The 27657-nt window shown below is 36.5% G+C and overlaps 1 protein-coding gene across 5 annotated transcripts in view; it reads right to left on the bottom strand.

Annotated features, from left to right (window-relative positions):
• Nucleotides 1–2486: 2486 nt before the first annotated feature.
• CCP110 (centriolar coiled-coil protein 110) overlaps nt 2487–27657 on the bottom strand; it is a 28673-nt gene continuing 3502 nt past the window's right edge. For 2 of the 5 annotated variants that reach the window (XM_037067681.1, XM_037067680.1), the window contains 14 exons: nt 27037–27192; nt 24039–24167; nt 19840–21490; nt 15578–15708; nt 14884–15061; nt 14171–14310; nt 13788–13904; nt 13132–13233; nt 11124–11240; nt 9574–9647; nt 8535–8597; nt 7818–7880; nt 7248–7333; nt 2487–4359 (listed from right to left, as the gene is read on the bottom strand). In XM_037067681.1, coding sequence (XP_036923576.1) covers nt 4307–4359; nt 7248–7333; nt 7818–7880; nt 8535–8597; nt 9574–9647; nt 11124–11240; nt 13132–13233; nt 13788–13904; nt 14171–14310; nt 14884–15061; nt 15578–15708; nt 19840–21490; nt 24039–24167; nt 27037–27177 — 3045 coding nt within the window. In that variant the 5' untranslated portion in view covers nt 27178–27192 and the 3' untranslated portion in view covers nt 2487–4306. The remainder of the gene's footprint in view (nt 4360–7247; nt 7334–7817; nt 7881–8534; nt 8598–9573; nt 9648–11123; nt 11241–13131; nt 13234–13787; nt 13905–14170; nt 14311–14883; nt 15062–15577; nt 15709–19839; nt 21491–24038; nt 24168–27036; nt 27193–27657) is intronic. The other 3 variants (XM_037067682.1, XM_037067684.1, XM_037067683.1) reach the window with 3 other exon arrangements.

The following is a 27657-nucleotide window of genomic DNA, read 5'->3' on the forward strand; positions in this document are numbered from 1 at the left end:
CAACCCAGCAACCAGGTTTTCCAGCTGTGCATTAAGGGAGGGCCCCCCAGCCACTCTGTACCCACACCTACTTGGTAAGACTTCTGAGTTCTCCCAGGAACTGTCTTAGGAGGGTATAGGTGACACTTAGGTAGGATAGGGATTGAAATTAGGTAGACGGGTTGAGTCCCCCATGAACCCACTATAGTGAATGGCCCCTTACAAGTTTTGAACTCTTCCTGTTCCCTGATTACCACGAATGGCACTGCGTGTGTATGGGCAGTTGCCATTCCTTCAGCAGGCCTTGGACTCCAGGGCTCCTCAGGCCTTTTGGGTATTATCCTTACTGGAGGGGTTCCCCTGCTATATAGGATACTGGGGCTTCACAGGAGGCATTAGTCAGTCCCCAATTGATTGTATTGCTGATGGGGTCCCTGCCCTTTCCAGGACTTAGGAGTCTTAGGTGTCTCCTATTCCAGATTGTCTGGTCTCACCAATTAAGGCTTCATAGTTCTTACAGTATTTGTCTTCCTGTAAAGCAGCATCCTATATGTTTGCACAGTCAGGGACATTGGCAGGTGCCTGGTTTTTCTCAAGAGCCCTAGAGTGTGGCCTGATCACTGCATCAAGATCAGAACCCAGGCTGAGTCTTACCCCCGTGCTCTGGAGCGCATGTGTACAGGATCCACATGTGCAGCTCACTCTTGAGCCCAGGCCTCCAGCAGCTCTGACCCACCCAGCAACCAGGACTCCAGGGTGTCCCATATTGGAAGACTCTACGGCCGGTCTTTCCCCACCTGTCCATGGAAAGACTTTTGAGGTATATCCTGTTCTGCCTTCAGGGGGAATAAGTGACATTACTAAGACAGGGACTCGAATTTTGGCACATGCCTTCTGTTCTGAATGAACTCATGCCTGTGATTCGGCCCCTCGTTCTCTCTGGCTACCCTGCACCACACTGCACTCAGGGGGAGAACACAACCCTTCAGCAGCAGACTTAGGGATTCGGGGCTCCCCAGGCCTGTGGGGACATGGCTCACCCACACCACCTAAATACTTCCCTACGTGGAGGATTCATCCCTCGCCCACAGTATGATCTAAAACTGGTGCTGAATGTGGCAATTGTCTGTTCCCATGTTGTTGTTCTGCTGATGGGACTCTGGGCCTTTCCATTAACCAAGACTCCCAGGTGTCTCCCATTCCATGACAGGCTGGTCACCTATCTAGCCTTTAGTGTTCCAGTACTTCTGGCTTCAGGGTGAAGAAGTCACTGTGCACACACGAGACTTTGCCACCTGGCAGTTTCTGTTCCCCTCTGAGTGCCTGAAGAGACCTGGCTTCTCCCAAAGTGTCCTGGCCCAGGACAAGTTCCCTGGCCTGCTCTCACGACCCTTGCTCTGGAAGAGTTACACGGGACCCCGATGGGAATTCAACAGATAATGCAAGTCATCAGGAAACAGGTTATTTATTGAAACCCGTGGAAACTGAGTAAGGCATTTTACCCACCACAGGCTGAGAAAAAAGCCACCATCCAGAGGGCAACATTTTTAATCACCTCCAGAAACTGAAGAATTGAAAGCCATGGAGGAACTGACCGAAAAAGCAAGGAAACAGATGAAATAAAGGAAAAGGCAATATTTACTGTCAAGTATAGTTTTGATTAGACATCATTTTTGCCCTCGGGGCGTCTTTAGAACCCGATCAAAAATGTGACTCCACCGCACCATTTTCCAGTTGGATTTCCTATATTCATCAACTCAGTCTCCTTGGGTTTTCTTTTATTTTTATAACCTACATATACACATTCCTAGTATGGTCCCTTAGAGATAAAGCATTCCAACATGACTTGCTTATTGATTTCTGTAAGTAACTCTTACTTTTCATGGGGAAGAGGCAGAGATTGTGGCTGTTCATGAAACAGTGACACCCGACAGGAAACAAAGATTTTTGTCTCCAGAGTGGGCCCTTGCTTCCCATGCAGTATGAATGATGAGTCTTCTGTCATATCCATTATTCCCAATATACAGAATGAACAATAGCTAAAGGGTGGCTGTGGGGAAAGTGAGGGGCTGTTCTCACACTGCGTTGCACATGATCAAATGCAGAATCTCAGTGAGAGGTGAAAATGAAGAGTTTCACCAGGCTCACATTAGACAATAGGCAGTAACAAGAGCTGGATCCTTAAAACTGCAAATTCGCAGCTTTTATGTGAGCCCAACCTTAGCGTTCTCTCCCATTCACTCTGTAGCAGGCTTCCAGCTCTTAATAAGCTAAGACATTTTCACTTCTAGTGAACCTTTTGTCTTCTGAGAAGTCCAACTCATGCAAAATTAACTGCTGGAATAAGCACTGGTATAGGTCACATATTAAATAGCAGGACACACTTTTCATGGGACTTTTAACTGTAAAAAGTGATCACGTTGCAGTATTAACATTCTGACCAGATGCTTTTTAATAACTATCCCTTACTAGTCCTTTCCCTGGTAAATAAAAGAGATCAAACTAGATTTCCTTTAAGATAAAAAGTTTATTTTGCCTTTTACCTAGAAGCAAAACTAGTGAAAATTAAAGTATAAAAATAAATACAATTTACATTAATGGACATTCCACTTCAAAGTAAATATAAAAAAAATAATGTATATAAATAAAAATCCATTGAAAGCACAAAACAATGGCTGGCACTTTTATAAGAAAAGCTATGGACATTAAAAAAGGTGTAAAACACACAACCTCTTATCTTTTAAAAAACTCAAGTTTCTCATCCTTAATCTAAAACTAGCCTTAACTTTCTCTGAAACATACTATTTATTTTAGCTAATTTGCATTAGTGTACAGAAAACTTTTAGTATCTATCTTTCTTACTGGGAACCTACAATGATATGAGTAAGCTGACTCCTGAGTCTTCAGAGTGATAAAGCACAATTTATCATATTAAGAAGATAATCTATTTGCCTACAAATAAAAAAACTGGTAACACATTTTTGACTGTCTTCTAATTTCATGGTTCACTCAGTCAATAAAGGATACATCTCAATAAAGAAAATCAAGTTTACACAGAGTAGGTTATTACTTTTTACGTATAGTTGGATGTAAAAGTTACATTTTAAATAGAACAGAAAACCAAAGAAAACAATCTTTATCTCCATTCTTTAAAGAATATTAAGAATATATATAGACTCCATTTTCAAAATACCAGTATTTTTTAAAAGTTCAGAAAGATTTAATGTACACAGTCCCAATTTTATGTGAGAAGCACAAAGCCCTTTTTGGAAATGCTATCATAAATCAACAATCGCATTCTCTTTCACAAAATCATATTCCCTTCATAACGTTTTTTGGGTTATATTTTAAATGAATATGTTAGTGACAAAAAACTTTAAAAAGCAGTGCCTCTTAAATAATGCAAAATTCCAACTAGAGATAATACTAAACCCTTTGGAAATCTGTTTTATTATATAGCTCTTTATTCTTTCCTAAATCAAGCATGCTAGAAAAAGCAGACTATGAAGAGACAAAATATACAGACTAAATAGAAAATAAAACTGCATGCCACAGTCTCTATTACAGAAATGAGTGCAGTTAATGCATGCCACTACATTCAGGAAGACTGTGCTATCCTCACCAAAGTTGCCACCCACCACAGAAAGATTTTACAGTTTAGTAGAAATGCTTCTAAGAGTACTGGGGTGATGTACATTAAACCTAACATTTCTGTAAGACGACTAGCTATTGAGAGACACGTGTGCTTATGACCCAAATAGTGAGCCCAGGTGTTTCTGTGGTAAATGGTAGGTGGACCACAATCAGCAGGCAAGTGTTTTATTCCATGTGGTCATCCTGCAAGTCCGAGAATATGAAGACTGAGAGATTAATGAGTTTTTATAAAGCCAGGGGAAAACATTTTTCTGCAATAATTTCCCCAGTATCTAATTTATCAAATTCAACAGTCAGTATCTAGAGATGAATGAAATTTATATTCCACAACTTGTATTTTATCACACCTGTTCAATATTTTATAGAAATACACCCAAATGCCCTTTTAAGTTTACAAAAAGGTTCATATGCATACATAAAACAAACTTATGTTTGTACAAGTTAAGCACAGAATCAACTAAACTAATTTGTCTTCACCCAAACCTAATATTAAGAGAGGAAAATGGTATGGGAAGGAATGAGCCAGATTGACCATATTATCTACATAATGACTCAGCCCTTTGACGTCACTGTGTCTGTGTAAACAGAGTCCAGGGTTAAGTGAAAAGTTTTGCGCAGGGACAATAACATAGATGAAACCCTCCCCACTTTTATCCTAATGAATGTTGTCTTCTTAAATTGTCGCAACATTTGGCCGCTTTCTTTGGATTTTTCCTGCATATACTCCTAAAAATAGAGCAAAACTATGATTATTCCTCAATGTTATTTTTTCTATAATGATATCATTTAATGAGTGCTTATTATGTACCAGGCACTAAGTTAAACAATATACATTATCATGTTTAATCCTTACATAAACTCCTGAGGTAGAAACTGTTAGTGTCTAATTCATCCTAAGGGTAATGAAACTGAGACACAGGAGAGTAAGTCACCTGCCTAGGTAACAGAGCTAGAAGTAGATTCTGAGAACTGAATTCAACCTGACTTGTTATATTTCTTAACCTTTTTGTGTTACTGCCTCCTAAGCTGCTTTAATTAGTGGTTTCTGAATTTCACTACTAACACTTGAGTTAAGCACAAAACATAAAAGGAACAAATATGTGTTAAAGTATATGAAATCAGAAACTGCAATTTAGTTTGTAAAAACTATAAACATTAAGTGTTCTGCAACAAATTTCAATATCTGAGCATTCTATTTGAGTCTAACAGTATGTTATTCTATCATCTTAACAAAAATGAGTTTCCTAAAATTGCTTAATAAATGATTTGTTTACATCAAAGCACAATTTCAAATTTGTTTGAAACATAATCCAGTCCATTAAAAATCTGAACAGGAAAGAATAATCTTATCAAGAACAACTATGGATCCCTGTGTTGAAATTCACAGTTAGAATTTTAATCAATCATATCCCAAATTCTCATTTTAATGTAAAAGGATAAAATTCTCTAGACTTTTAAAAATCATTTAAATATACACTTGTATATTGGATTGGCCAAAAAATTCGTTTGGTTTATTTCCATAAGATGGCTATAGTAATGTTTAGTCATCTAACTTCATTCAAAACAATTATGCTAGATTATATTGTGACAGCTGTCATAACAGTGTGTATTTTTTAAAAAATTTATCAAAATTGGTGAGTTTTTGTATAGCCACTTTAATATTGAAGATGGAAAAAATATGTGACATTTTGGCATATTTCAACAAAGGTAAAAATGCAACAGAAATGCAAAAAAGATTTGTGTAGTGTGTGAGGAAGGTGCTGTGACTGATCGAATGTGTCAACAGTGGTTTGTGACGTTCCGTGCAGGATTTCTCACTGGACGACGGTCCACTCTTGGGTCGACCAGCTGAAGTTGACAGCGATCAAATCGAGACACTGAGAATAATCAACATTATACCACATGGGAGATACCTGACATACTAAAAATATCTGCATCAATAAAGTTATTGGTAAAAATGAAAAATGTCTTTTACTTTATGGAAAAAACTAAACAGACTTTTTGGACAACCCAATATAAACAGATCTTTAAAAACATAGAAAAGAATTTCTGTATTTGTTTAGATAAATGTTAATTATACATGTTAATTCAAGGGTTAAGTTCATTTGTATTAACAATTATGTTGCAATGCAATTAAACCATAATAATTCTCAATACTGAAATTCAATAACTGCATTGACTTCCTATTCAGCCTTTTACACTGTTGAGCATTACTGAATAAAAACAGTAGTTGCTATTTTGCTTATAGGTTCATAAGTGACAAAAAGTGGAGATGAAATGCATGAGAAAAGAACATGGAGAGTAGTCACTGTGACAGATAATATGAGGCAAAACAATACTAAGTTCTCAATGATCTGCCAGCTAGCTAGGATTTATCACAATGCATATCACTAACATGGGAAAAAACTGAAAATGTCTTAAAATTCCATAACTTCACAAGCAACAGATCTGGTGTTTAGTCTGAGGTCTTTCAAAAGGTTACTTTTTGAAGCAGCTGATTCTGACCACCTCTGACATAAGCTGGATCTCCACCTGCTTAATCCCCTTTAGAAAAACCCACTTCACTCACGATGACTTCCAAAAGATGACATTTGAATTCTCATCTATACATACAACATTACGAATTAAATTCACTCTCTACATGCAAAAGGTCAGCAATAATTTCCAAGTTATGATCCATATCTTGTTCCTTCTTTGAACTTCTGTGAACAAGTGGTGACAAAAAAAATTCATATGCTGCTTGTTTCCTCCTTTTGGAGAAAATCACTTAATAGTAAAAGCTCTAAAATATTGTAATTGTATATTAATGACATTAGAATTGTTTAAAAACTTAATCTCTGTTGTCTGGTGATTAATATCAATTTTTTTAATGTGTAAAAAGCAGTATAGTTAAAGAAAAGCATTTTGAAAGTGATGTCAATGGATAAGGTAAATTTTTGGTGAGCTTATCAAAATATCTCAACAAATAAACTTAAAAAAGTATGAAAACATTAGCTTAAGTGTTTTGCATTGGCTCAACACTGAATTTGTCTTCTTGCCACCATACATAGAATTTAAAAATACAGTATTTAGTTTAGCCCTTAAAGAATCCTCAAATAATGAACATAGAGATTTAACTGAAGCTTCTTATTGAGCACAAGATTAAGAAAAACAAAAACAAAAAACCTTACCCCCTCCCAACTGGCATATTCACATGTGATCTTGTGGTCAAGAGGGAGAAATTCTTCCTTTTTTGTGCAGATAAAATATCCTGGGAAATAGCTACACTTAGCCAAAACTGAACATGCACACACAAATTTAGGAATGAGATCATTGTTATCAATACATTTCACTCATTTACAAAAATGTCTCTAAATTAAACATGTATAATTCTACAAATTTTTCAGATAAAAAAAAAGGGTTTCTGTGGAATTATTACAGAAATTAAAATTGGAACCAGTTTTACTAAGATCTCCTGACTGCCACAAAATACAAACACAAACGATCACTTGTAAAAATGCCTGTGAATATGCCAGAATTATGGTGGCAAGGACAGACCGCGTGAGGCCTGCATTATGGGGCAACTTGTGCACTTCTTTCTTTTGCATGGGCTTCGGGAACTCATTGCTACACACCTGAAACAGGCGCTCTGTTAGGCACTCTGCTCTGTGAAGACTTCTGTCTATTTTGCACAACCCCCTTCACTGATGTCTTAGGGGTTCTAATTGAATATAAAAAAATTAATAAGTCACTTGCATTAAGGTCTCGATGTTCAACATTCAAAGAAAGCAACCATACTGCATAACTATTCTTAGCACAAATAAGCTCGAAAAGAATTTAAGTCTCAGGCATGCTCATTAAGGAAGCTAGACTTTGTTTCAGCAGGAGACTACAACATACTTTGTTGGAGAATCACTTTGGTGATACTGAACTTACTATATGGATGTTTACAATATTTAATGAGCAAAATGGTATGAAATGAAAAGTAAAAACATGGCAACACAGGATGATAATTAAAATATAATACACAACAGTACACAAAGGGTTATCTTTGAACACAATATTTTATAAGATCTTTCTAATGCTATAAAAAGTCACACTTGACAAAATAGTTATCTTTTACATAAAGAACAGTAAGCTATTTTCCTTCTCAAAGCTAATCTTGATTTGAATATTGTTAGTGCCCTCGTGTGTCGCATTCTTACCCCTGCCTGCTAAGTAGCCTCCGGACAGGAGCAGCATTCTGTCCTTGGTTTGGCTGCAGCACTCTGTGCACAAAGGAAATAAAAAGTTAATTAAACAGGATAAATGCCTTTCCCCCGCCATTTTCTTTCAATAAATAAATGACTATAACAATGTGGTGGAAGTCATTATACAATGATATGGCCAATATGACAAAGCAAAGCAAACTGATTAAATCAAATTAATATAGTACTTATAGTTTGCTCACCAAGAGCCCAAACCTTAGTTTTTATCAGGAAAGATATCCAACATAAGTATTAATCCTATTTTAAGATAATTTATTTATTTACTTTATAAAAGCCAACTTTTCCTTTCATACATCTGAGAGAAGAAACTTCACTCTTACAAGAGTAGAAAACAGGTCAGAAATATTAAGGGAGCTTTCTAAGGCTTTTAAATAAATATCAACGATGCCCTGGACTGTGGACTCCACTCAGGACACATGGACTCAAATTCCCACCACAGAGAGCACGTCCACATGTCAGGCTCCAGGCCCGACACGTGAGCAGGTGCAGGACCAAGTGTTAATATGAATTTTGACCCTGAGATCCTCCAAGTCACAGAGAATGTTCTCCTGAGGTAGAGCAAAGACGACAAAAAGGAAGCTTGAAATTTACAACATTTTCTTTTCTTTAAAAATAAAAAATAGCCTCTCATTGAGACTAAGTGATTTTTCTCACCTTGTTTCAGGAGGGTTTTGTTTAACCAGGAATTTCTTATTTGGCATTCCCATTTCAGCAGCTCTAACACAACATAAAAATAAGGACACACAAGCAATGTGTTTAGAGAGGGGGAAAAACATGTTTACACAGGGTGGTGGAAACAAATCAGCATTTAAAAATTGGTGTACCACGAGAAGACCTCTACTAAACATATTAGAGACTACTTTCAAGAAAAAAAGTTTAATAAGATAATAATTAGGATTTTCCTTGCATTAAATCTTTCCTCCCGTGAGGTCTTTAGGATATTAGAAAAAACAATATATTAAAAATATATAAAATTAACAATTCATACAAGGATGAACTACTTTTAAGATTTGATTGACGGGCCTGCGAACCACACGATCGCGGTTAGATTCCCAGTCAGGGCACATGCCTGGGTTGCAGGCCAGTTCCTGGTTCCCCGCAGGGGACGCACGAGAGGCAACCATACATTGACCTCTCTCTCTCTTTCTCCCCCCTTCCCTTCCCCTCTAAGATATATAAATAAAACCTTAAAAAAAAGATTTGATTGACTACCAATCACACAAGTTGAACTCTGACAAATATAGTAGTTAATAAATTTATCTAAAGATAAAATCAGATTTTGCCATCGGATTTTAATAAAACCTTTTATATATGGGGAAAAAAGGATTTCTTTTTTTAAGTGTTTTTTTAAGATTTTATTTTTATTTATATTTAGAGAGAGAGGAAGGGAAGGAGAGAAACATCAATGTGTGGTTGCCTCTTGTGTGCCCCCAAGTGGGGACTTGGCCTGCCACCAAGGCATGTGCCCTGACTGGGAATTGAACCAGTGACACTTTGGTTCACAGCCCACGCTCAACCCACTGAGCTACGCCAGCCAGGGCGGAAAAAAGGATTTCTATCAGTTCAGCTGCAGAAGACTGAACTGTTCTTTACTTCCAGTATAAATATACAAACAGACCAACAGATGACTAAAGTCATAAAAATTGGTTCAATAATAATTAAATTAATGTGACATGACATGAGAAAACCTTACTTCATGTACTTCTTCCTATCAAGAGACTTCTGTGTTGCTGCAGAAAGAGCCACTCGTGGACTTTTCATTTTATCCTTTAAAATACAAAAGTAACGAAGCTCTAGCAGTACCAGTAATACCACTAAATTACAGTATAGGATGATCTCAATTGCATGGACAAGCATCTCTGACTAGCATTTTGAACTTTAACTTAGTATTTATAACCGAAGCAGTCTAATTAAAAAAAAACTAATTTAAATTACTTTTCCCCCATGAAATATAAAATTTGCTTGTTTTTCTTTTGCCAACATACTAAGATCATTGAGTCAAACCACAAATCTCCAATACTATGATGCATTTCAAATTAACTCGAGAGTCTCTTTCTAACTCTGATTTCCAAAAAGGCAAAAGCCACAGGATAGTTTCAAGTAAATTCCATTAGAAGCAGATGATAGTTTATCAGGCATACAGGCAACATTTAAAGCTGCAACTCCAAAATCTAATCATAAAACAATATGCAATTCTTTCACCAACTTCTTTTAAATCTGTCTGCATATTTAAATGTTGCTGGTAACCCTGGGAATTATCTGTACTTAAGAATTGTGGGAAGGGTGCTCAAGTCAATAGAAAATCATATTTAGTATCACTCATTCCAAACCTAGAAGAACATATATACGGTATATGTTTCTGCCTCTGGCTCCTGCTAGTATTTGGTCTTTGACCCAAGTTCGTAACAGTCAAGCTCCTAAAGCCCCTTTAATCTGATTCATAAGCGTGGTAGAAACATCTTTTTTCTTAATATCTGGTCTTTGACCTCAGATCCTAACACAGACCTCCTAAACCCATAGGAATTTTCATCTTTTGTCCTAGTAAGATGATTCTGGGTGGACTCTTACAACGGGGCTGGTCATCTGAAAGATCAAGCATGATGAGAAGTTTGGAACTTTTAGACTCACACCCTGTTCTCTGGAAACAGGGGAGGAGCTAGAGATGGAGTCAATAACTGATCGTGTCTACATGAGGAAGCCTCAAAAAATCCCTAAAGTTCAGAGAGCTTCCAGGCCAGTAAAAAGATACATGTGCTGGAAGGATGGTCCCAACTCTGCGGGAACCGAGCTCTCAGGATCCTTTGGGACCACACCCTATATGTCTCTTCATCTGTATCATTTATTATATCCTTTATTATATAATAAACCAGTAAGTGTGTAAGTTAAATGTTTCCCTGAGTTCTGTGAGCCACTTTAGAAAATTAGTCACCTGAAGGAGAGGGTGATAGGAAGCCCAATTTATAGCCATCCGTCTGAAGTTCAAGTGATATCCTAGGAATTCTGAATGGAGTCTGAACTGGGGGTAGTCTTAACTGCCTTCTTGACTTGTAGTACCTAGTAACTCCAGGTAGGTATTATCAGAACTGAATTGAATGGTGAACTGAATTGAATTTGACTCTGCGTGTCAAAGGGTTAGTTGGTGTGGGGGGAAACCTGCACATGTGGTGTTGGAACTATTTTATGACAGTAGAAGAAACAGAGTTTTTCTTTTTCATTCATTCACTACAAAATCAGATAACATACCATTTGCCTGAGCATTTTCTCTTTGCGAGCTTCCCGGTCATGATGTAGAATAGACATTCTTTCAGCTGCATCCATTACAAAGAATATATCATGAATACCATACAGGGCAGCTCGCAACTAGTTTCAAAAGAAGAAAATATTGTACCCATTTAAAAAGATGAAGTTAGGATTGGAAGAATTAACATCATCAAAATGTCCATACTACCCAAAGCAATTTACAGATTTAATGCAATACCTATTAAAGTGCCAATGGCATATTTCACAGACATAGAACAAACACTTCAAAAACTTATATGGAATTACAAAAGACCACGAATAGCAGCTGCAATTTTGAGAAAGAAGAGCAAAACAGGAGGGATTACAATACCTGATATCAAACTATATTACAAGGCCACTGTAATCAAAACAGCCTGGTACTGGCATAAAAACAGGCACATAGACCAATGGAATAGAACAGAGAGCCCAGAAATAAACCCAAACCTCTACAGTCCATTAATATTCAACAAAGGGGGCAGTAACATAAAATGGAGTAAAGACAGCCTCTTCAACAAATGGTGTTGGGAGAACTGGACAGCCACATGCAAAAAAATGAAACTCGAGCGCCCACTTACATCATACACCAAAATAAATTCAAGGTGGATAAAAGACTTAAATATAAGCCGGGAAACCATTAAAGTCCTAGAGGAGAGCATTGGCAGGAAAATCTCAGACATTCCACGCAGCAATATTTTTACTGATACGTCCCCTAGAGCAAGGGATATAAAGAAAGAATACACAAATGGGATCTCATCAAAATTAAAAGCTTCTGCATGGCTAAGGAAAACAGTATTGAGATACAAAGAGAAGCAACTGTTTGGGAAAACATATTTGCCAATGATACCTCAGACAAAGGTTTAATCTCCAAAATATACAAAGAACTTACTCGACTCCACTCAAAGAAGACAAGCAACCCGATTAAAAAATGGGCAGAGGACCTGAACAGACATTTCTCCAAGGAGGACATACAGAGGATCCAGAGACACATGAAAAGATGCTCCATACCGCTAGCTATCAGAGAGATGCAAATTAAAACCACAATGAGATACCACTTAACACCAGTCAGAATGGCTATCATAAACAAAGAAACAAACAACAAGTGCTGGAGAGGTTGTGGGGAAAAGGGGACCCTAGTTCACTGTTGGTGGGATTGCAGACTGGTACAACTGCTATGGAAAGCAGTATGGAATTTTCTAAGAAAACTAAAAATGGATGTGCCTTTTGACCCAGCAATTCCACTGCTAGGAGTATATCCTAAGAACCCTGAAACACCAATCCAAAAGAACCTATGCACCCCGATGTTCATAGCAGCACAATTTACAATAGTCAAGAGTTGGAAGCAACCTAAATGCCCATTGGTCGATGACTGGATCAAAAAACTATGGTACATTTACACAATGGAATTCTATGCTGCAGAAAGGAAGAAGGAACTACTATCCTTTGCAACATCATGGATGGAACTGGAAAGCATTATGCTGAGCGAAATAAGCCAGGCAGTGAAAGACAAATACCATATGATATCACCTTTAACAGGAATCTAAACAACAAAAGAAACAAGCAAGCAAAATATAACCAAAGACACTGAAATACAGAATGTGCTGACAGGGTCCAGAGGGTAGAGGGGAGAGAAGCACAGAGTAAAAGGGGATGGACTCACATGAATAAGTATGAAGGACACATGGACAATAACTAAGATGGGGGGCGGAGATGGGAGGGGGTGGGGAGCACTGGGAGGGGGGCAGGGCTGGGAATACAAGAAAGAAAACTGTACTTGAGCAAAAGTTAAATTAAATAAATAAATAAATAAATAAAAATTAAAAAAAAGATGAAGTTAGGATTCAGTAATATGACATACACTTTTATTTACAGAAAAAGATTAAAGTTTTAAATGAAACATATTTTCAGTGGTCAAGTGAAAGTAGAGAAATAAAGCATTCCCATTTCCCCAAGCCTTCAGGGCCTGTACATTTACCTGGGCCAGCACTCTTTCCTGAAGAGAAGCATCCTGTGCTGAAACAATTCCTCTCTTCAATGGTGCTTCTGACTGAAAACTTTTCATGAATTCCATAGTGTCCTGAAAGATGAAATGCTCCTCTGAAACCATTGTTCTGGAAAGATTCATGAGCACTGCAGTTCCTTTTGTTCCTCAGTCAATCCAAAATTACTAAGAACACAAACCTATTCCTTATCATAAGTGAAAACAGCATTCTTTAAAGTGGGGTGAAAATACACAAACTACCCTGGCCAGGTAGCTCAGTTGGTTAGAGTGTCATCCTGATATACTAAGGTTGCAGGTTCAATTCCCAGTCAGGGAACATACAAGAATCAACCAATGAGTGCATAAATAAGTGGAACAAAAAAAAAATCAATGTTTCTCTCTCTCTCTTCCCTACTTCCCCCTTCTCTCTAAAATCAATATATTTAAAAAAGAGAGATTAAAAAATACACAAACTATTTTTAGAAATTGTCTGAATGAGATTAATAATCAGATTTCTAAAACTGCCTATATTATAGTAGCTAAAAAAGTTTGCTCTGCCAAAGTTCTGAACTAATTTGTCAACTTGGCTATTGCAAGACTGACAGAAACTGACACAGAAGTGAAACACAAATTTACAACAATCTTCTTACTTTTACAGTTTGTCGAAGTTGCTTCAATTTATCTGTCTGCATGAGCCTACGAGTAAGAAATCCTTTTGCCACAGCAGTTATTCTATTAAATTTTGCTTGTACTTCTGGACTGATAACCTGGATGAAATGAGAGAGAGAAAATATTTTAATAATCTGAGCACTACTCTCAAGATCAATTTTCTTCATCTACTACAATGAACTAAATTCTTCTATATATGTATGCTTTGTGTTAGTTTCAACTAATAAAAACTTAATTAGTGGATGTATGATGAAAATATCACTGCTCATTTGTATAACCTAAGATAATGTAGCTCTTTAAAAAATACAGAAGGACAAACAGATAAATAGTAGATGAGCATACATGTATCATTAAGTTTGCCCACCTGAGACCTTTTAGTTGTGGCCCTTCCAAAAGGCCTTGTAATGGAAAGTTTGGTCAAACCGCTAGCTGATGATCCCCAGAGGTAGAATGGTGCTTCGTTTACAGAACCAAAGCTATGTTGTAGGGCAGAATTTGTGAAACCTAGAGAAATATATAGCATTATACTTGATGTCAAATAATCAAATATGTAAAACACCCACATAAACATGACACTCGTTAAGACCACCATTACCAACAAAAAAGAATGACAACTGCCTCTGAAAGTGATCTACCTAAAGTATTTATGGACTTTAAGCTTATGTACCAGATGGGCCTTTTCAACACAAACACCATCTCAGGATAATTGAAGATGGGAAGATAAACTCTTACCAGGATAGGAATTAGGTGCAGTAATTCAAGATCACTCTGGAGATAGCGAACTGTGTTTTCACTTGAAGCACATCACCTGCTGCATGAATGAACAAAGACTGGACTCTGAGTCAAATTTCCTGATACTTTCCTTGCTAGGATGGATTTCCTCACAAACACCTGCTCGCCAGTCTTTGATCTGCTGCTATCCTTTAATTTTTCACTAGTTACTAAGCAGCTGGCAAACAGCAGTAGGTTGGACATGGAATATAATACTTGAGGAAAAAAAGCTACAATCTTAAAGTGTGCCAAATAAAATATCTTGCTTTGTTTTTTTCAAATGGAAAATGATTTTCAAACATTTACCAGAATTATTGGAATCTGAAGTATGGAGGGAGTCCACTTGAGACAGCACTGTTTCGAACACACCCGAGTCACTTATTTTTCCCCATTCTAAGTCCACTGCATCGGTAACATCCAACTCAGAGGCTTCCGTTGTAATCACTTTCTTCTCTTTGAACATTTTCTCCTGTTCTTCTATTTCCTATAAATTACGAGTTTATTATAACATGGTAGATATTCTGTTAAATTACATCCCAAATGATATCATTTTAGACTTAGCTAAAGGTATGTATAATTATCAGCAAATGGTTATCTGCTTTGTTTTCCTCCCTTAAGTAAAATGGACAATTTACTTGATTTTAAAATGTGACATATTAACATTTATAATCTTAAAATAAGTATCTTCCTCTTACCATATACTCTGACAGGATGCTTATTTCACCATATATTCACAAAATACCTTTAAAAATATTAAGTTTTGAATCAAAGATTCAATAAGGTACCCTTCTGATAAATTCTACATTATTTTTAGATAAGACTCTAAACATTAAGCCTCACATTCTGGTAATAAAAATAGTATCCATGTATCAAAATCAATGACCCCCTTAAATTAAGATATTCCGGGAGAAAAATTACAAGTACCCTATCCATGACTAAAATTTTAGATACCCCCAACTAAATTCCATTTACCGGCCCCATATTTGTTTTAATTCCTTACCTTTTGCAATCTCTCCTGTTCCCTCTCCTGCTCAGCTATGAGTAATGATAACTGCTGTGCGTGCTGTTCTTCTAGTCTCCTCCGCATTTCTTCAAAAGCTAACATCTTGCTTTTTAATATCGCCTCACCTTCTGAAAAGAAACACATCCCCTCAGATTTAGAAAATTTATAAATCTAGTATCTGATGTTTTATATCACCTATTTATTTTTTAAAAAATATTTTATTTATTTATCTTTAGAGAGGAAGGGAAGGAGAGGAGAGAAATATCAATGTATGGTTGCCTCTCGTGAGTCCCCTGCTGGGAACTGGCCCGCAATCCAGGCATGTGCCCTGACTGGGAATCGAACCCCGATTGTGTGGTTTGCAGGCCTGTGCTCAATCCACTGAGCTACACCAGCCAGGGCTATATCACCTATTTAAATTATGCTTCTGACCAGAGTATTCCTAGATCTGACATAACACAATTAAGACATAGCCAGGTCCTCTGTTTGAACCACATTTTCTTTTGAGACCCTTATTTCATGCTATCAAATAAAGGCCTGCATCTCCCCCACCCCCCACTTACCTGCTCATTCAACAGGTCCCCAGAGAGGGGCTCTCTCCCTTGAGAGACAGCTCTCCTCTAGAAGGGGCTCCCTCTGGCTCCTAATTGATATTGGAGTCCTAATTGATATTAGAGAATATTGGATGGATCTGGAAGATGAAATGAAACCAGGAAGAAGAGGTATTTCTTTAAATCCTGAGCAAGGAAGCCAGGCAAAGGAACAAAGTTCTGATACTGATGATACATTAGAAAACTAAAATCAAGGACTTCTGGCCAAGATGGAGGCACAGGTGGAAACACTGTGCCTCCTCTCACAACCAATTTTAGGGACAATGAAGATTTAGAAACAAAAACACAACCAGAACAGACAGAAAATTGAACTATACTGAAGTCCAACGACAATGAACCATTTATCCAGACTGGTAAGAGGGGTGGAGTCAGTGGCTGGCAAAGAGGGGTTGGCAGGAAAAAGTGGTGGTTGGCAGACCTGGGCCCAGGGAGGAAACCAGCAAACCCAGTGAGGTGTACAAGACAGTTGGCTGACCACGGACACACACTCATGCGCAGATAAACCCAGTAAGAAATGGGCAGTGAGACAGACCACGCAATCCAGGGCCCCAGCGCCAGGAAATAAAGCCTAAAAGCACCGATGGAAAAAACTTGTGGGGGCTGAGGTGCCGGGAGAGGCTCCCAGCCTCACAGGAGAGTTTGTTGGACAGATCCACAGGGTCCTGGAACATGACCACCCACAAGCCCACCCACCCGGGAACCAGCACCAGAAGGGCCCAGTTTACTTGTTGGAAGCAGCAGAGGGGACCAAAATCTGAGAGAGAGCAGAACAAATGCCATTGCTCCCTCTCTGACCCAGCTGCCAGTCACAACCCAGTGACTGGGTTGACCCACCCCAGTGAACACCTAAGCCTTTGTCCTCATATGTAACAGGCGTGACCTGACCAAAAAATTATGGCTCAAACAGAAGAACAAATCAAAGCCCCAGAGCCAATACTTTTAAGCAACCAAGAGATAGCCAACCTATCAGATGTATAGTTCAAAACACTGGTGATCAGGATGCTCACAGAACTGGTTGACTTTGGTCACAAATTAGATGAAAAAATGAAGGCTGCACTAAGTGAAATGAAGGAAAATGCACAGGGAACCAATAGTGATGGAAAGGAAACTGCGACTCAAATCAATGGAGTGGACCAGAAGGAAGAAGGAAACCACCAAACAAAAAAGAAGGAAGAAACAAGAATTTGAAAAAATAAGGAGAGGCTTAGGAACCTCCTGGACATCTTTAAATGTTCCAACATCTGAATTATAGGGGTACTAGAAGGGGAAGAGGAACAGTAACAAGTGGAAAACTTACTTGAACAAATAATAAAGGAGAACTTCCCCAATCTGGCAAAGGAAATAGACTTCCAGGAAGTCCAGGAAGCTGAGAGTCCCAAAGAAGGTGGACCCAAGGAGGAACACACCAAGGCACATCATAATTACATTACTCAAGATTAAAATGAAGGAGAGAATCCTAGAAGCAGCAAGAGGAAAGGAGACAGTCACCTACAAAGGAGTTCCCATCAGACTGTCAGCTGATTTCTCCAAAGAGACCTTACAGGCACGAAGGGGCTGGAAAGAAGTATTCCAAGTCATGAAATGAAGGACCTACATCCAAGATTGCTCTATCCAGCAAAGCTTTCATTTAGAATGGAAGGGCAGATAAAGCGATTCTCAGATAGGTTCAAGTAGTTCATCATCACCAAGCCCTTATTATATGAAATGTTAAAGGGACTTATCTAAGAAAAAGAAGATGAAAAATATGAACAATATGAACAGTAAAAAGACAGCAAACTCACAGGTATTAACAACCATAGCTAAAACAAAAGCAAACTAAGCACACACCTAAAACAGGAGCAGAGCCACAAAATTGGAGTTCACATGGAGGGTTAGCAACAAGGGAGTGGGAGGAGAGGAGGGGAGAAGATACGGAGAATAAGTAGCATAGATGGTGGGGAGAAAATAGACAGGGGCAGGGCAAAGAGTAGTGTGGGAAATTTAGAAGCTAAAGAACTTATGACAACATGAACTAAAGGGGGATAATGTGGGGGGAGGGGTGTGCAGGGGGGAGGGGAATGAAGGGGGGAATGGGACAAGTGTAATGGTACAATCAATAAAAGATATTTAAAAAATGAGATAGCACCTCAAAAAAAAAAAAACCTAAAATCAGAACCATATTGGACTTGTTCTGATCTAGTTGTTTCAATCTGTCTTTTTACATTGGCTTTTGTTTTCTAAATATTTTCCAAGCTATTGTATAATTAGATTGTAGAACAATTTATAAGACTTTTTAAATGTGCATTATTTAAAATGTTCTGAGTTAAGCTGATTGTTGACTAATATTAAGGACTGCTTTAGGCCCACCATCGTCAAGATTTGTGTGGGAGATGCAAAGGCAAATGCCTATTCTATAACAGCACTTTCAGCTTCAAGTATGTCATTTAAAAGAATGTGAAAAAAAGGTCTTGCTGAACATGTGCTAGTGGGTAGACAAGTGAGCTTTTATCCATGTTCCTCCTTTCTGCCTCTCCCTTCTCAAAGTACTCCATATGAAAGGCTGTATTTTTGACAAAGCTTTTAAATAAAAGAATTGTAATAATGATAATAATGATGATGATGATGATGATGATGATGATGTGGGGGGGGGGTTCCATCCTCACTAAGTGCTTCCCAGTGCTGCAAGAAAAAGGGCCCCTTTGCTAGAGTGGGGCACTGCCTCCCTTGCTTACTTTGAAAGCAACCTGGCTGGCTTCACTGCCAGAATTGCCACCTGTTGTCTCTGTGTACGTCTGGGATTCACTGAGACCGCCTCTAGCCACGGTACATTGTTTACATGTATCATCCAGGTTAGCTTCCCGGGTTAGGACGTGTTGTTTTTATTGGCGGTGTTATACAGTTGCACAAGTTTTAAATGATCTGCTCCAACCCTATTTTTCCTACAAACTCCATTTCATTCTCAGGATGTAATTTTACAGAATGTGAAGTTTTTTTCCAGGAAGACTAATATCACATTTAAACTGAAATGGCTATGTCTAAGAACTTCATTTGCTTGATTTGTATGTCTCCCCTATCAGCAATGAAGAATCTGTGAACCACAACAACAAAGGAAGGAGCAACAAAAAGACATGTTTTAACAATTGTTAATACCACACTAGATGCAACGGAAATTTGAAATACTTTACCAATAAAGATACTATTCCTGAAACACTACTCACAGAGCCTTATCTGTGATATTTTTCTCTAATAATTTGATATTAAAGTGTTTACTCAAGGGCCAATTACAGAAATATCTCATCACAAACGAGAGGACTGATGAAAATATTAGAAGCCACAATCCAAAAGGAAGACATCATAGCAATACACTGGACTAAAGCTATGAGTGATATTTCATGCAAGAACTTTTTCCTCTAGCTACTAACAATATTTTCTGTAATACCAAGTGGACTGTGAAAGATTTGTAATTTAAATTTTAAAATCCTGTAAGAAAAGCCTATCAAATGGCAATAAGCTGTAGCTAATTATATGCTCTCCGATAAATGAAATGAAGTACACCAATGTACAAATAAAGATGATTACCAATATTATTATTTTGAAAGATGCCAATTAAAAATATCAAATAAAGGTGCCATCCACTTGACAGGTATCAAACCCTTCTAAGTTTCTTACCTTTGGAAATACATTCCAACATTTTATTCTTATTGATGTAGACAGATCCCTTAGGATATCTTTTTTCTGGCAAATGTTCCCTTTCCTGGTCAGTGATTCCAGCTGTTACGATAGATGAGCAGTTTTCTTTTTGTAAACTATCCATATCTAAATCAAGCCTCCGTTTAACTTTCTCAAAACTGTTATCCAAAAATCGTTCACTTCCATAGGACAAAGAAGGGGTGTCCATCTGCTGTCTGGTATTCTGGTTTTGCATCAGTAAAGGAGATGGGTTTTTTACATCATAAGACTTATTCAGCTCCATTTGTGAACTGCAACTTTTCTCCAACACACTGGCTGACTTGAGTCCACTCATGGTTCCGACATTTTGATTTGCTGTACATGGACAGGTAGCATATGGCTCATTCAAACTTGGCATGGCAGTACATGTATTGTCCATTTTGTGTGGTCCTCTCCCATCAGATGTTAACTGACCTTCCACAATAGCAAGTCCATGAATAACTTTACTTTCTAACTGATTTCCTGAAGATTGACACACCTGATTTGAATGACCTAAAACCATTTCCTGTATGGCTTCAGATGTGTTTTTGTTGACATAAACCTTGCTTGAACAAACTCCTGTTAAATCAGTTGGTAAATTTGGCACAGTTTCAGGTACGTTTGTTTGTTCACCAGTATCTTGAACAATTAAGTCTACTGCCTGTTCTTTTCCTTTAGGACTTAATTCACAGGCATTTACTGGGTTATTTATAAGTATATGACACGCCGATGATGGCCTAGAATGCCTTCGATGCATTTTAGGACTCAGGCTTGGCTCTGGGCTAGGTAATTTGGCATATGAACCAGTAAGACTTTTGATAGTATTATTTTCAGTAACAAAAGTGGGAATGACTTTAAAATCAGAATCAGGATCCGAAACAGTGGGACGGCCAGTTCCCACAAGTGTGTCCACTTTATAAAAGCTACCTAAAACTGATGTATTCATTCTGCTTGCTTGAGTGGAAGCACCTTGGAGAAGAACATTTGATTTATTAAGGCTTGGTTTATCAGGAATCACTGACCCACAGTGTTTGCCCATCAATGGGGCCTTCTCTTTTACACAATCAGTCACTTTAACAACATCATTTTCTTTGTCTGAATGACTCTCATTAATGCTTCCCTTAGCACTTCTTCTCAAGCTGCGTCTAAATTGTTCTCTTTCTATATATTCCTTTGACTTTTTCATCAGGTTCTGAAGACTCATTATGTAGGGATCTGGAGTAACTTCTTCCAAAAGTGATGAATTCTGCTCTTCTTCATTTGTTGGGAAGAGACCATCAGAGATAAGAGTCTCTTGTGGGGTTGCTGAGAAGGTCTTTAGAGAAGCTTCATTTTCCACGTGGCTAATATTTGAACTACCACATTGCTTCAGGGAATTAAATTCTTCTGAATTCCTAGCTAAGTCTATCCCATTAGATATAAATTGGTCCTCGTTATTCAATGGCATAACTCCAGTTGTCTTTTCAAATGTTGCTAAAGCAGAGTGTTCAGTAGGGCTTGGCAAGTTACTTGCAAAGGTAGCAGGTACATTCAAGTTTCCAACTTCCAAATTAGAGTAAACTGTTTCGGTCTCCCACTGATCAAAATCACTGGCATTAGGTGCTTTTCTAACCTGCAAAAGTTCATTTAAAAATTAATATTTCCTCACTGCACAAAAAACCCTTTGATTTCATTGTTTTCTAAAAACAAAACTGAAATTGAAGATTCAGAGTTCTAATATTTGAAAACACAATAAAAAAACTAAGATTATCATTTTCTATGGTATCCTATATCACATGGAGCTCAAATTACTATAGATAACATCTATTAGTCATCCCTATCTATTTATTAAGAGTTTTTTTTTAAAGGAAATTACCTATTCCGATAACAAATATGAACATATGTACATGTGTAAATACACACACAGACAGTCATATATCCATGCATAATTTAATCTTGAAATAGAAACATTTTCTTTAACTTTCTCCTGGTTATGTTGTTAATGTAACCAACTGTTCTACCTATAAGAGCTATCACTTAGGGATAACAACGTATAAGATAAATAGCAAGTAATTATATTTCTTACATAAGTGATACCCCCCTTAACAAAGACTAACTTGCCCTGGATATTGGTTGAGAAAAAAATTTCAGTTATAAGACTCCTGTCTCCCACATACTCCAAATATTACCGTCTACGGCCATACCACCCTGAACGCGCCCGATCTCGTCTGATCTCGGAAGCTAAGCAGGGTTGGGCCTGGTTAGTACTTGGATGGGAGTCCTTGTCTCTTTAAAAGCAGTGAAAAAAAAATGTCCTCCAGTGAGGATAACAAAAGAAAAAGGAGAAAACCGGAATCTGTTAATGGGTTTTACAACAAGGAAAATAAGTAAAAAAAAAAAAACAAACACAACTTGATAAATTAAGATGAGAACAATTGTATACACAAAAGATCCAAAAGAAAAAATAAAATTACTTGTACATTTTGTATCTAAATAATTCGACCGTGCAAAAAAAGTAAAAGTGAACTAGATGGTTTCTAAAAATTGTACAAGTACTCCTGACTGGTGTGGCTCTGGATTGAGCACTGGCCTTTGAACTGAATAGGTCACAGGTTTGATTCCCAGTGATGGCACTTGCCTGGGTTACAGGCCAGGTCCCCAGTTAGGGGTATGCGAGAGGCAACCAATTAGTGTATCTCTCACACACTGATGTTTCTCCCCCTCTCTTTGTCCTTCCCTTCACCTCTCTCTAAAAGTTAATAAATAAAAAATAAATATTATACAAGCATGTATTAAACTAGCAGAAATCACTGTCATATTATTATGTAATACAGACTGCAGAATCCTGATTATCAAAAGGTTTTCAGGTTGTTTTGCATGTGTTTTTTCCTAGGCCATATGGCACTCCTGTTTTACCTTACAAATCCCAAGACACATAATGGTTTCCAGGTACTATGCAATAAACAGCACAGCAAGGTATACTCAGTTACAACCTTGGGACCAAAATAAAACAAAAGAAATATATATTCATGAAATTCATGAATATCTTCATAGGTTTAATAATTTTTATATACCACTAACATGAGCCTTTGGTTATATGATTTAAATTTTAAAAAATCTATAATAGAATCATAGGTTTCACAGATGAAACAGACCTTAGAAATCTAGTTTTAATATATAAAAGTTCTCTACCTTCATAATTAATTACAGTTCAATGCTGTATATGTGCTATTAAATAGAGAAAGTTTTCAGACTAAACAATAATCTCTTTAGTAATATATTTAATATGTTTCCTCAATGGACCAAGAATGACACATCATTTCTGTTTCAATATTAAAAAAATCTAGCAATTCAAAAGCCATCCTTATTGAGCTACATAGTATATTTTTAAACTTAATATGAGAAGTAATTAAAATCTACTACCCACAGAGAAATGAAGGTAGCTGCTAATGGGAAATACTCCAAGATTCACTGTACATGTCTCATCTAGTATGAATTACACAAACCACAAACCTCAAACCCCTAAGGATATGAAAAAACAAAAAGACGTAACCAGCAAAACAATGCTATATATGGCAGAAGTTATTTGTTCAATTGAATTCATTTGTTTTTCTTTTTAGTATGCAATGAGATGCAGACCTTAAAACAAACTGCTTGTACAAATTTAAATTAAGCTAAATAAAAATAACTTTAAAAGGTATGGACCTCTTGTTTAAAATGGTTTTAATCTGGATGTAAGATGCATCTAGGCAATTCTATTTATCTAACCTAAATTGCATTTGTGTATCCAAGAGCAGAATTTTCACCAAAAAAATTGGGGGGCAGTTATTTACTTTAGCAGAGAAGGAGAATAAGGTCATTGAGTCAATAGTCTTGATTAGTTCAGAGGTAAACTATAATGGCCAATTCTATCATTTTGTCACTGAGGATTCAATGTTTTTAGAGTCATAAGACCCAGACAAGAAGCAATTATATTCCGTGTATGGCTCCATTGTCTAACAACCCTCTGATTCAAGTACTGGGCATCACTAACAATCAAGTGAATTTTCCTTGGAGTAACTGAAATGGAATATCACAAATTATAATGCTTCTCAAACAAAACAGCAAAGCGTATCTGTAATTTATTGTTAAGGGCAAACATATTTCTGAAATTATAACGGAAAAGAGTTTAAATTACAAACCTGAACATTTTCAAGAATTTCCTGGACACGAGTCAGTAAAGCTTTCTTCCTATTAACTTGCCTTTTTGCTTCTACATCAAGTGCTTTTTGTTTTTCATATTGCATTTCCTTTCTTTTCTCAATGTTAAGCTGTAAAACATCACAAATAAGAATTTTTCAGAAACATAAAAAAGCATAAAATCAGTTTTGAATCATAGTGATTTGAAGTGGGTAGGGGTAATAACCGGGATGGGACATGCAAGATCTTTCACTGGTGACGAAAATGTTTTGTGTGGGTGTGAGTTATACAACCGTACCCATATATGAAAATTCATGGAACTTTAGTGCTTAAGATCTGTGTGTTTTACTGTATGTAAATTATTCTCAATTTTAAAAAGTTGAAAGAAAAAAACCTTATTAAATGCTCTAAAACGAGGTATAAAATCAGACCTTTTGGCTAATGCTGAGCTTTTCACTCGCCAATGTCTTACTTATCTGGGTCAGTTAGATCCTTCCATTTCTAACCTTCTAATAAAAGTACAATTTACCTCTTTGCTACCTCAAGAAAATGTCCAAAGAGAAACTGATGACATTTCATTTGCCTACAAAATGAAAACACATATTTGGTTCTACATTATTATATGACTACTGCTAAAAATATAATGTACCAAAAAAACTGAAGGCTTCTAGGCATTTCATCTTTTTATAGTAAATTTAAATTTTAATTATTAAGTGCTGAGAAATTTTGTCACTGTGTTAAGGAGTCAAGACTTATTTTAGAGTTATGCAAATGAAAATGTCATAAAAAATTATTCCAAAGTTACCAAAAGTCATCCATTAGATATAACATGAAAACATGGATTAATGTCCATAAACATCAGATATTGCTTATACGTAAGTAACTGATGGAGTCATAGATCCTAAACTATAAGATGCAGACATTTTGGTCCACATTAGACTAATTAAGCAAATACGTCACCAAGTAGCTGATAAAAATGTTGTTTTAAAATTTTCTCTTATTTGCCTGGTACCAAAGAATAATTCCTTATTCCACAATTCCACAATTTACTTGCTAATAAAAAAGGGAATAATAATAAAGAAGATGTATACCTTTAAAGAGTCACCTGGTAGTAACCACTATAAAAGAAAGTATTCAAACTAAACATCAAAATAGAGGAACAATACATTGCGTAACTTCTGATTTAATTTACTACAAAGTACCTGGCATCATCTCTAAACAATTCTTGCCCAAAATGTTTAACATGATTAATAAAACTCTTAGACTTAATTTCCAGTTTATAGGAACTATAGGAACTAGAGGACAAGTTAAAGATCACCATGAAGGAAACAATTAGACAAATTCAAAATGTAAGGCATTCTACAAAATAACTTTAAAAATTCACTATCACAATTTTTTTAATTTAAATTATTTTATTGTTGTTCAATTACAGTTGTCTATATTTTCTCCCCACCCCTCCATAAGACAAATTTTTTTAAGAGGCAGAGGAACTCTTCTGGATCAAGAGATTTTGACTGGATCCAGATTAGGAAAAAATAGGTATAACAGACATTTTGAGCACAAATTGAGAAATATGAATATGAACAGAATATTAGATGCTATTAAAATTATTAATTATCTTAGGTATGATAATGGTACTGATGTTTTATATAAGAGAATATACTTATTTTTAGAATATATGTATATTCTAAAATATAGGGTGGGGCAAAAATAGGTTTACTGTTGTATGTGAAAGAGTTTATTCTTGTATTACTATTTATTAACTATTATTTTCATATGAACAACTGCATACCTACTTTTGCCCCACTTTGTATTTAGGGGAGAAGTGTCATGTATCTGCAATGTTCAAATGGCTCAGCAATAAAGCAAAAAGAGTAGGTAAATATACATACACATACACATATAGAAAATCACAAATGTGATAAAACAAACGGCAAAAATGTTAAAAACTATTGAATCTAACTAGTAGACACATGGGTAATCACTGTACCATCCTTTCAACTTTCCCTGTATGTTTGAAAATTTCATTTCAAAAAGTTGGCTAAAAATACTGATCTTTTAACTCCTGTTATACAAAAAAAATTTAAACTCACTTTCTTTCAATGGTATTAATTTTCTGATTTGAAATAAAATCATAAACATTTTAAAAATATTCAATCAGTACTAAAAGGTTTATGATGAAAAATGTCTTTCCTCTCATCCTACAATTCCTTACCCCTCCCTAGAGAAAGAATACAATATCCTTATTTAAAATACAAATTGTTAAAAAATTCAAATAAATTATAAATCCAAATGTATTATTAGTTTGGATAGTCCTCAAAACAGCCCTGCATAGCAGGCATTATTTTAATCCTAATTTAACAAATAAAGGAAATGGACCTGCAAGTTCACACAGCAGATAAGTGGCAGAGCGTGATTTGAGCCCAGACCAGAAGGCCCAGAGCTGGGTTTTCAAGCTGCCTCCAAGAGTACGCTGTGTGCAGTGCTTCACGGCAGCTCAGGCAGGTCCTTCCATACCCACACATTTAGGTCTACTGTACTTATTTTAATGGCATGTACAAGAGTCTATAAAACTGACTACAGTTACACTAGTCCATTACTGATGGACTATTTTGAACAGTGGTATTATAACCTTATGGCTATTTCTTTCGGCACTTAAATGAGAATATAATTGTAAGATATTCCCCAAATGGAATTGCTGAATTTAAGGTTATGTACACTTTTAAATTCTGATAAATACTGCTAAATGGCTCACCAAAAAATAAAGTCAACTGATTTTTCTCAGCAAAAGTGCTTTTTCCCTATATATCCTAAGGAACACTAAGTCCTATCAGATCTTTGCCAATCTAATAGATAAAAAAATGCTAACTTATTTTTATTTCTTTAATTATAAATAAGTTAGACATCTTTTTGATGTTTAAAGTCTTTTATTTTTCCTGTGAACTGCCTTAGTGGTTCACTACAGAAAAAAAAGGTTACTTAAAATCAAAGAACATTTACCAGTGGAGAAAGCACAGCCACTCCATGGAAGCGAATAAGTGAAATGCTTTCCAACTGGACAGGTAGAAAGCTCTCTGTGGATAGTGATGCTTTTTGGATTCTGGCAAGACTTTTCTCACAGAACTTCTCATACTCCTCCATCTTCCCACAACCACACTACAAAAGAAAAAATGTCATTTTCAATGTGCTGATAAAAATAGTTCTTAATTATTCAGCAAATTTTATAGTGCACTGAAATATTCTTAGAATTCATAAATTCCTAGAACTGGCCTTCTCAATTTTTTTTCACTGATCAGAAGCTAACTCTTGAGTATAAGGTGACTTGCTTCATATAGTAAATATTGTTGAATGTGTATGCAAACAAATCTTTAGAAAAGTACCAAGACCTTACCAGTGAAATCTACTTAAAAGGACACAAAATTCTATGCCACCTTACTAACTTTAGGTTATAAAATAGAACATATTTTCTTTAGCAGGATTTATCCACACAGCAAAAGGAAAACTAAATTATACAAAGAAGGCCTTCCCCCCACCAAAAAAGAATACAAAAGGGCTTTTGTAGCCAAAAAGAAAATAAGAAAAAGAAGACAGAAGTGCTATTTAAATAAAAGAAGATACCCA

This window comes from Sturnira hondurensis, unplaced genomic scaffold, assembly GCF_014824575.4.
Source record: "Sturnira hondurensis isolate 20B ecotype Veracruz unplaced genomic scaffold, ASM1482457v3 Scaffold0017394, whole genome shotgun sequence".
NCBI lineage: Eukaryota > Metazoa > Chordata > Mammalia > Chiroptera > Phyllostomidae > Sturnira > Sturnira hondurensis.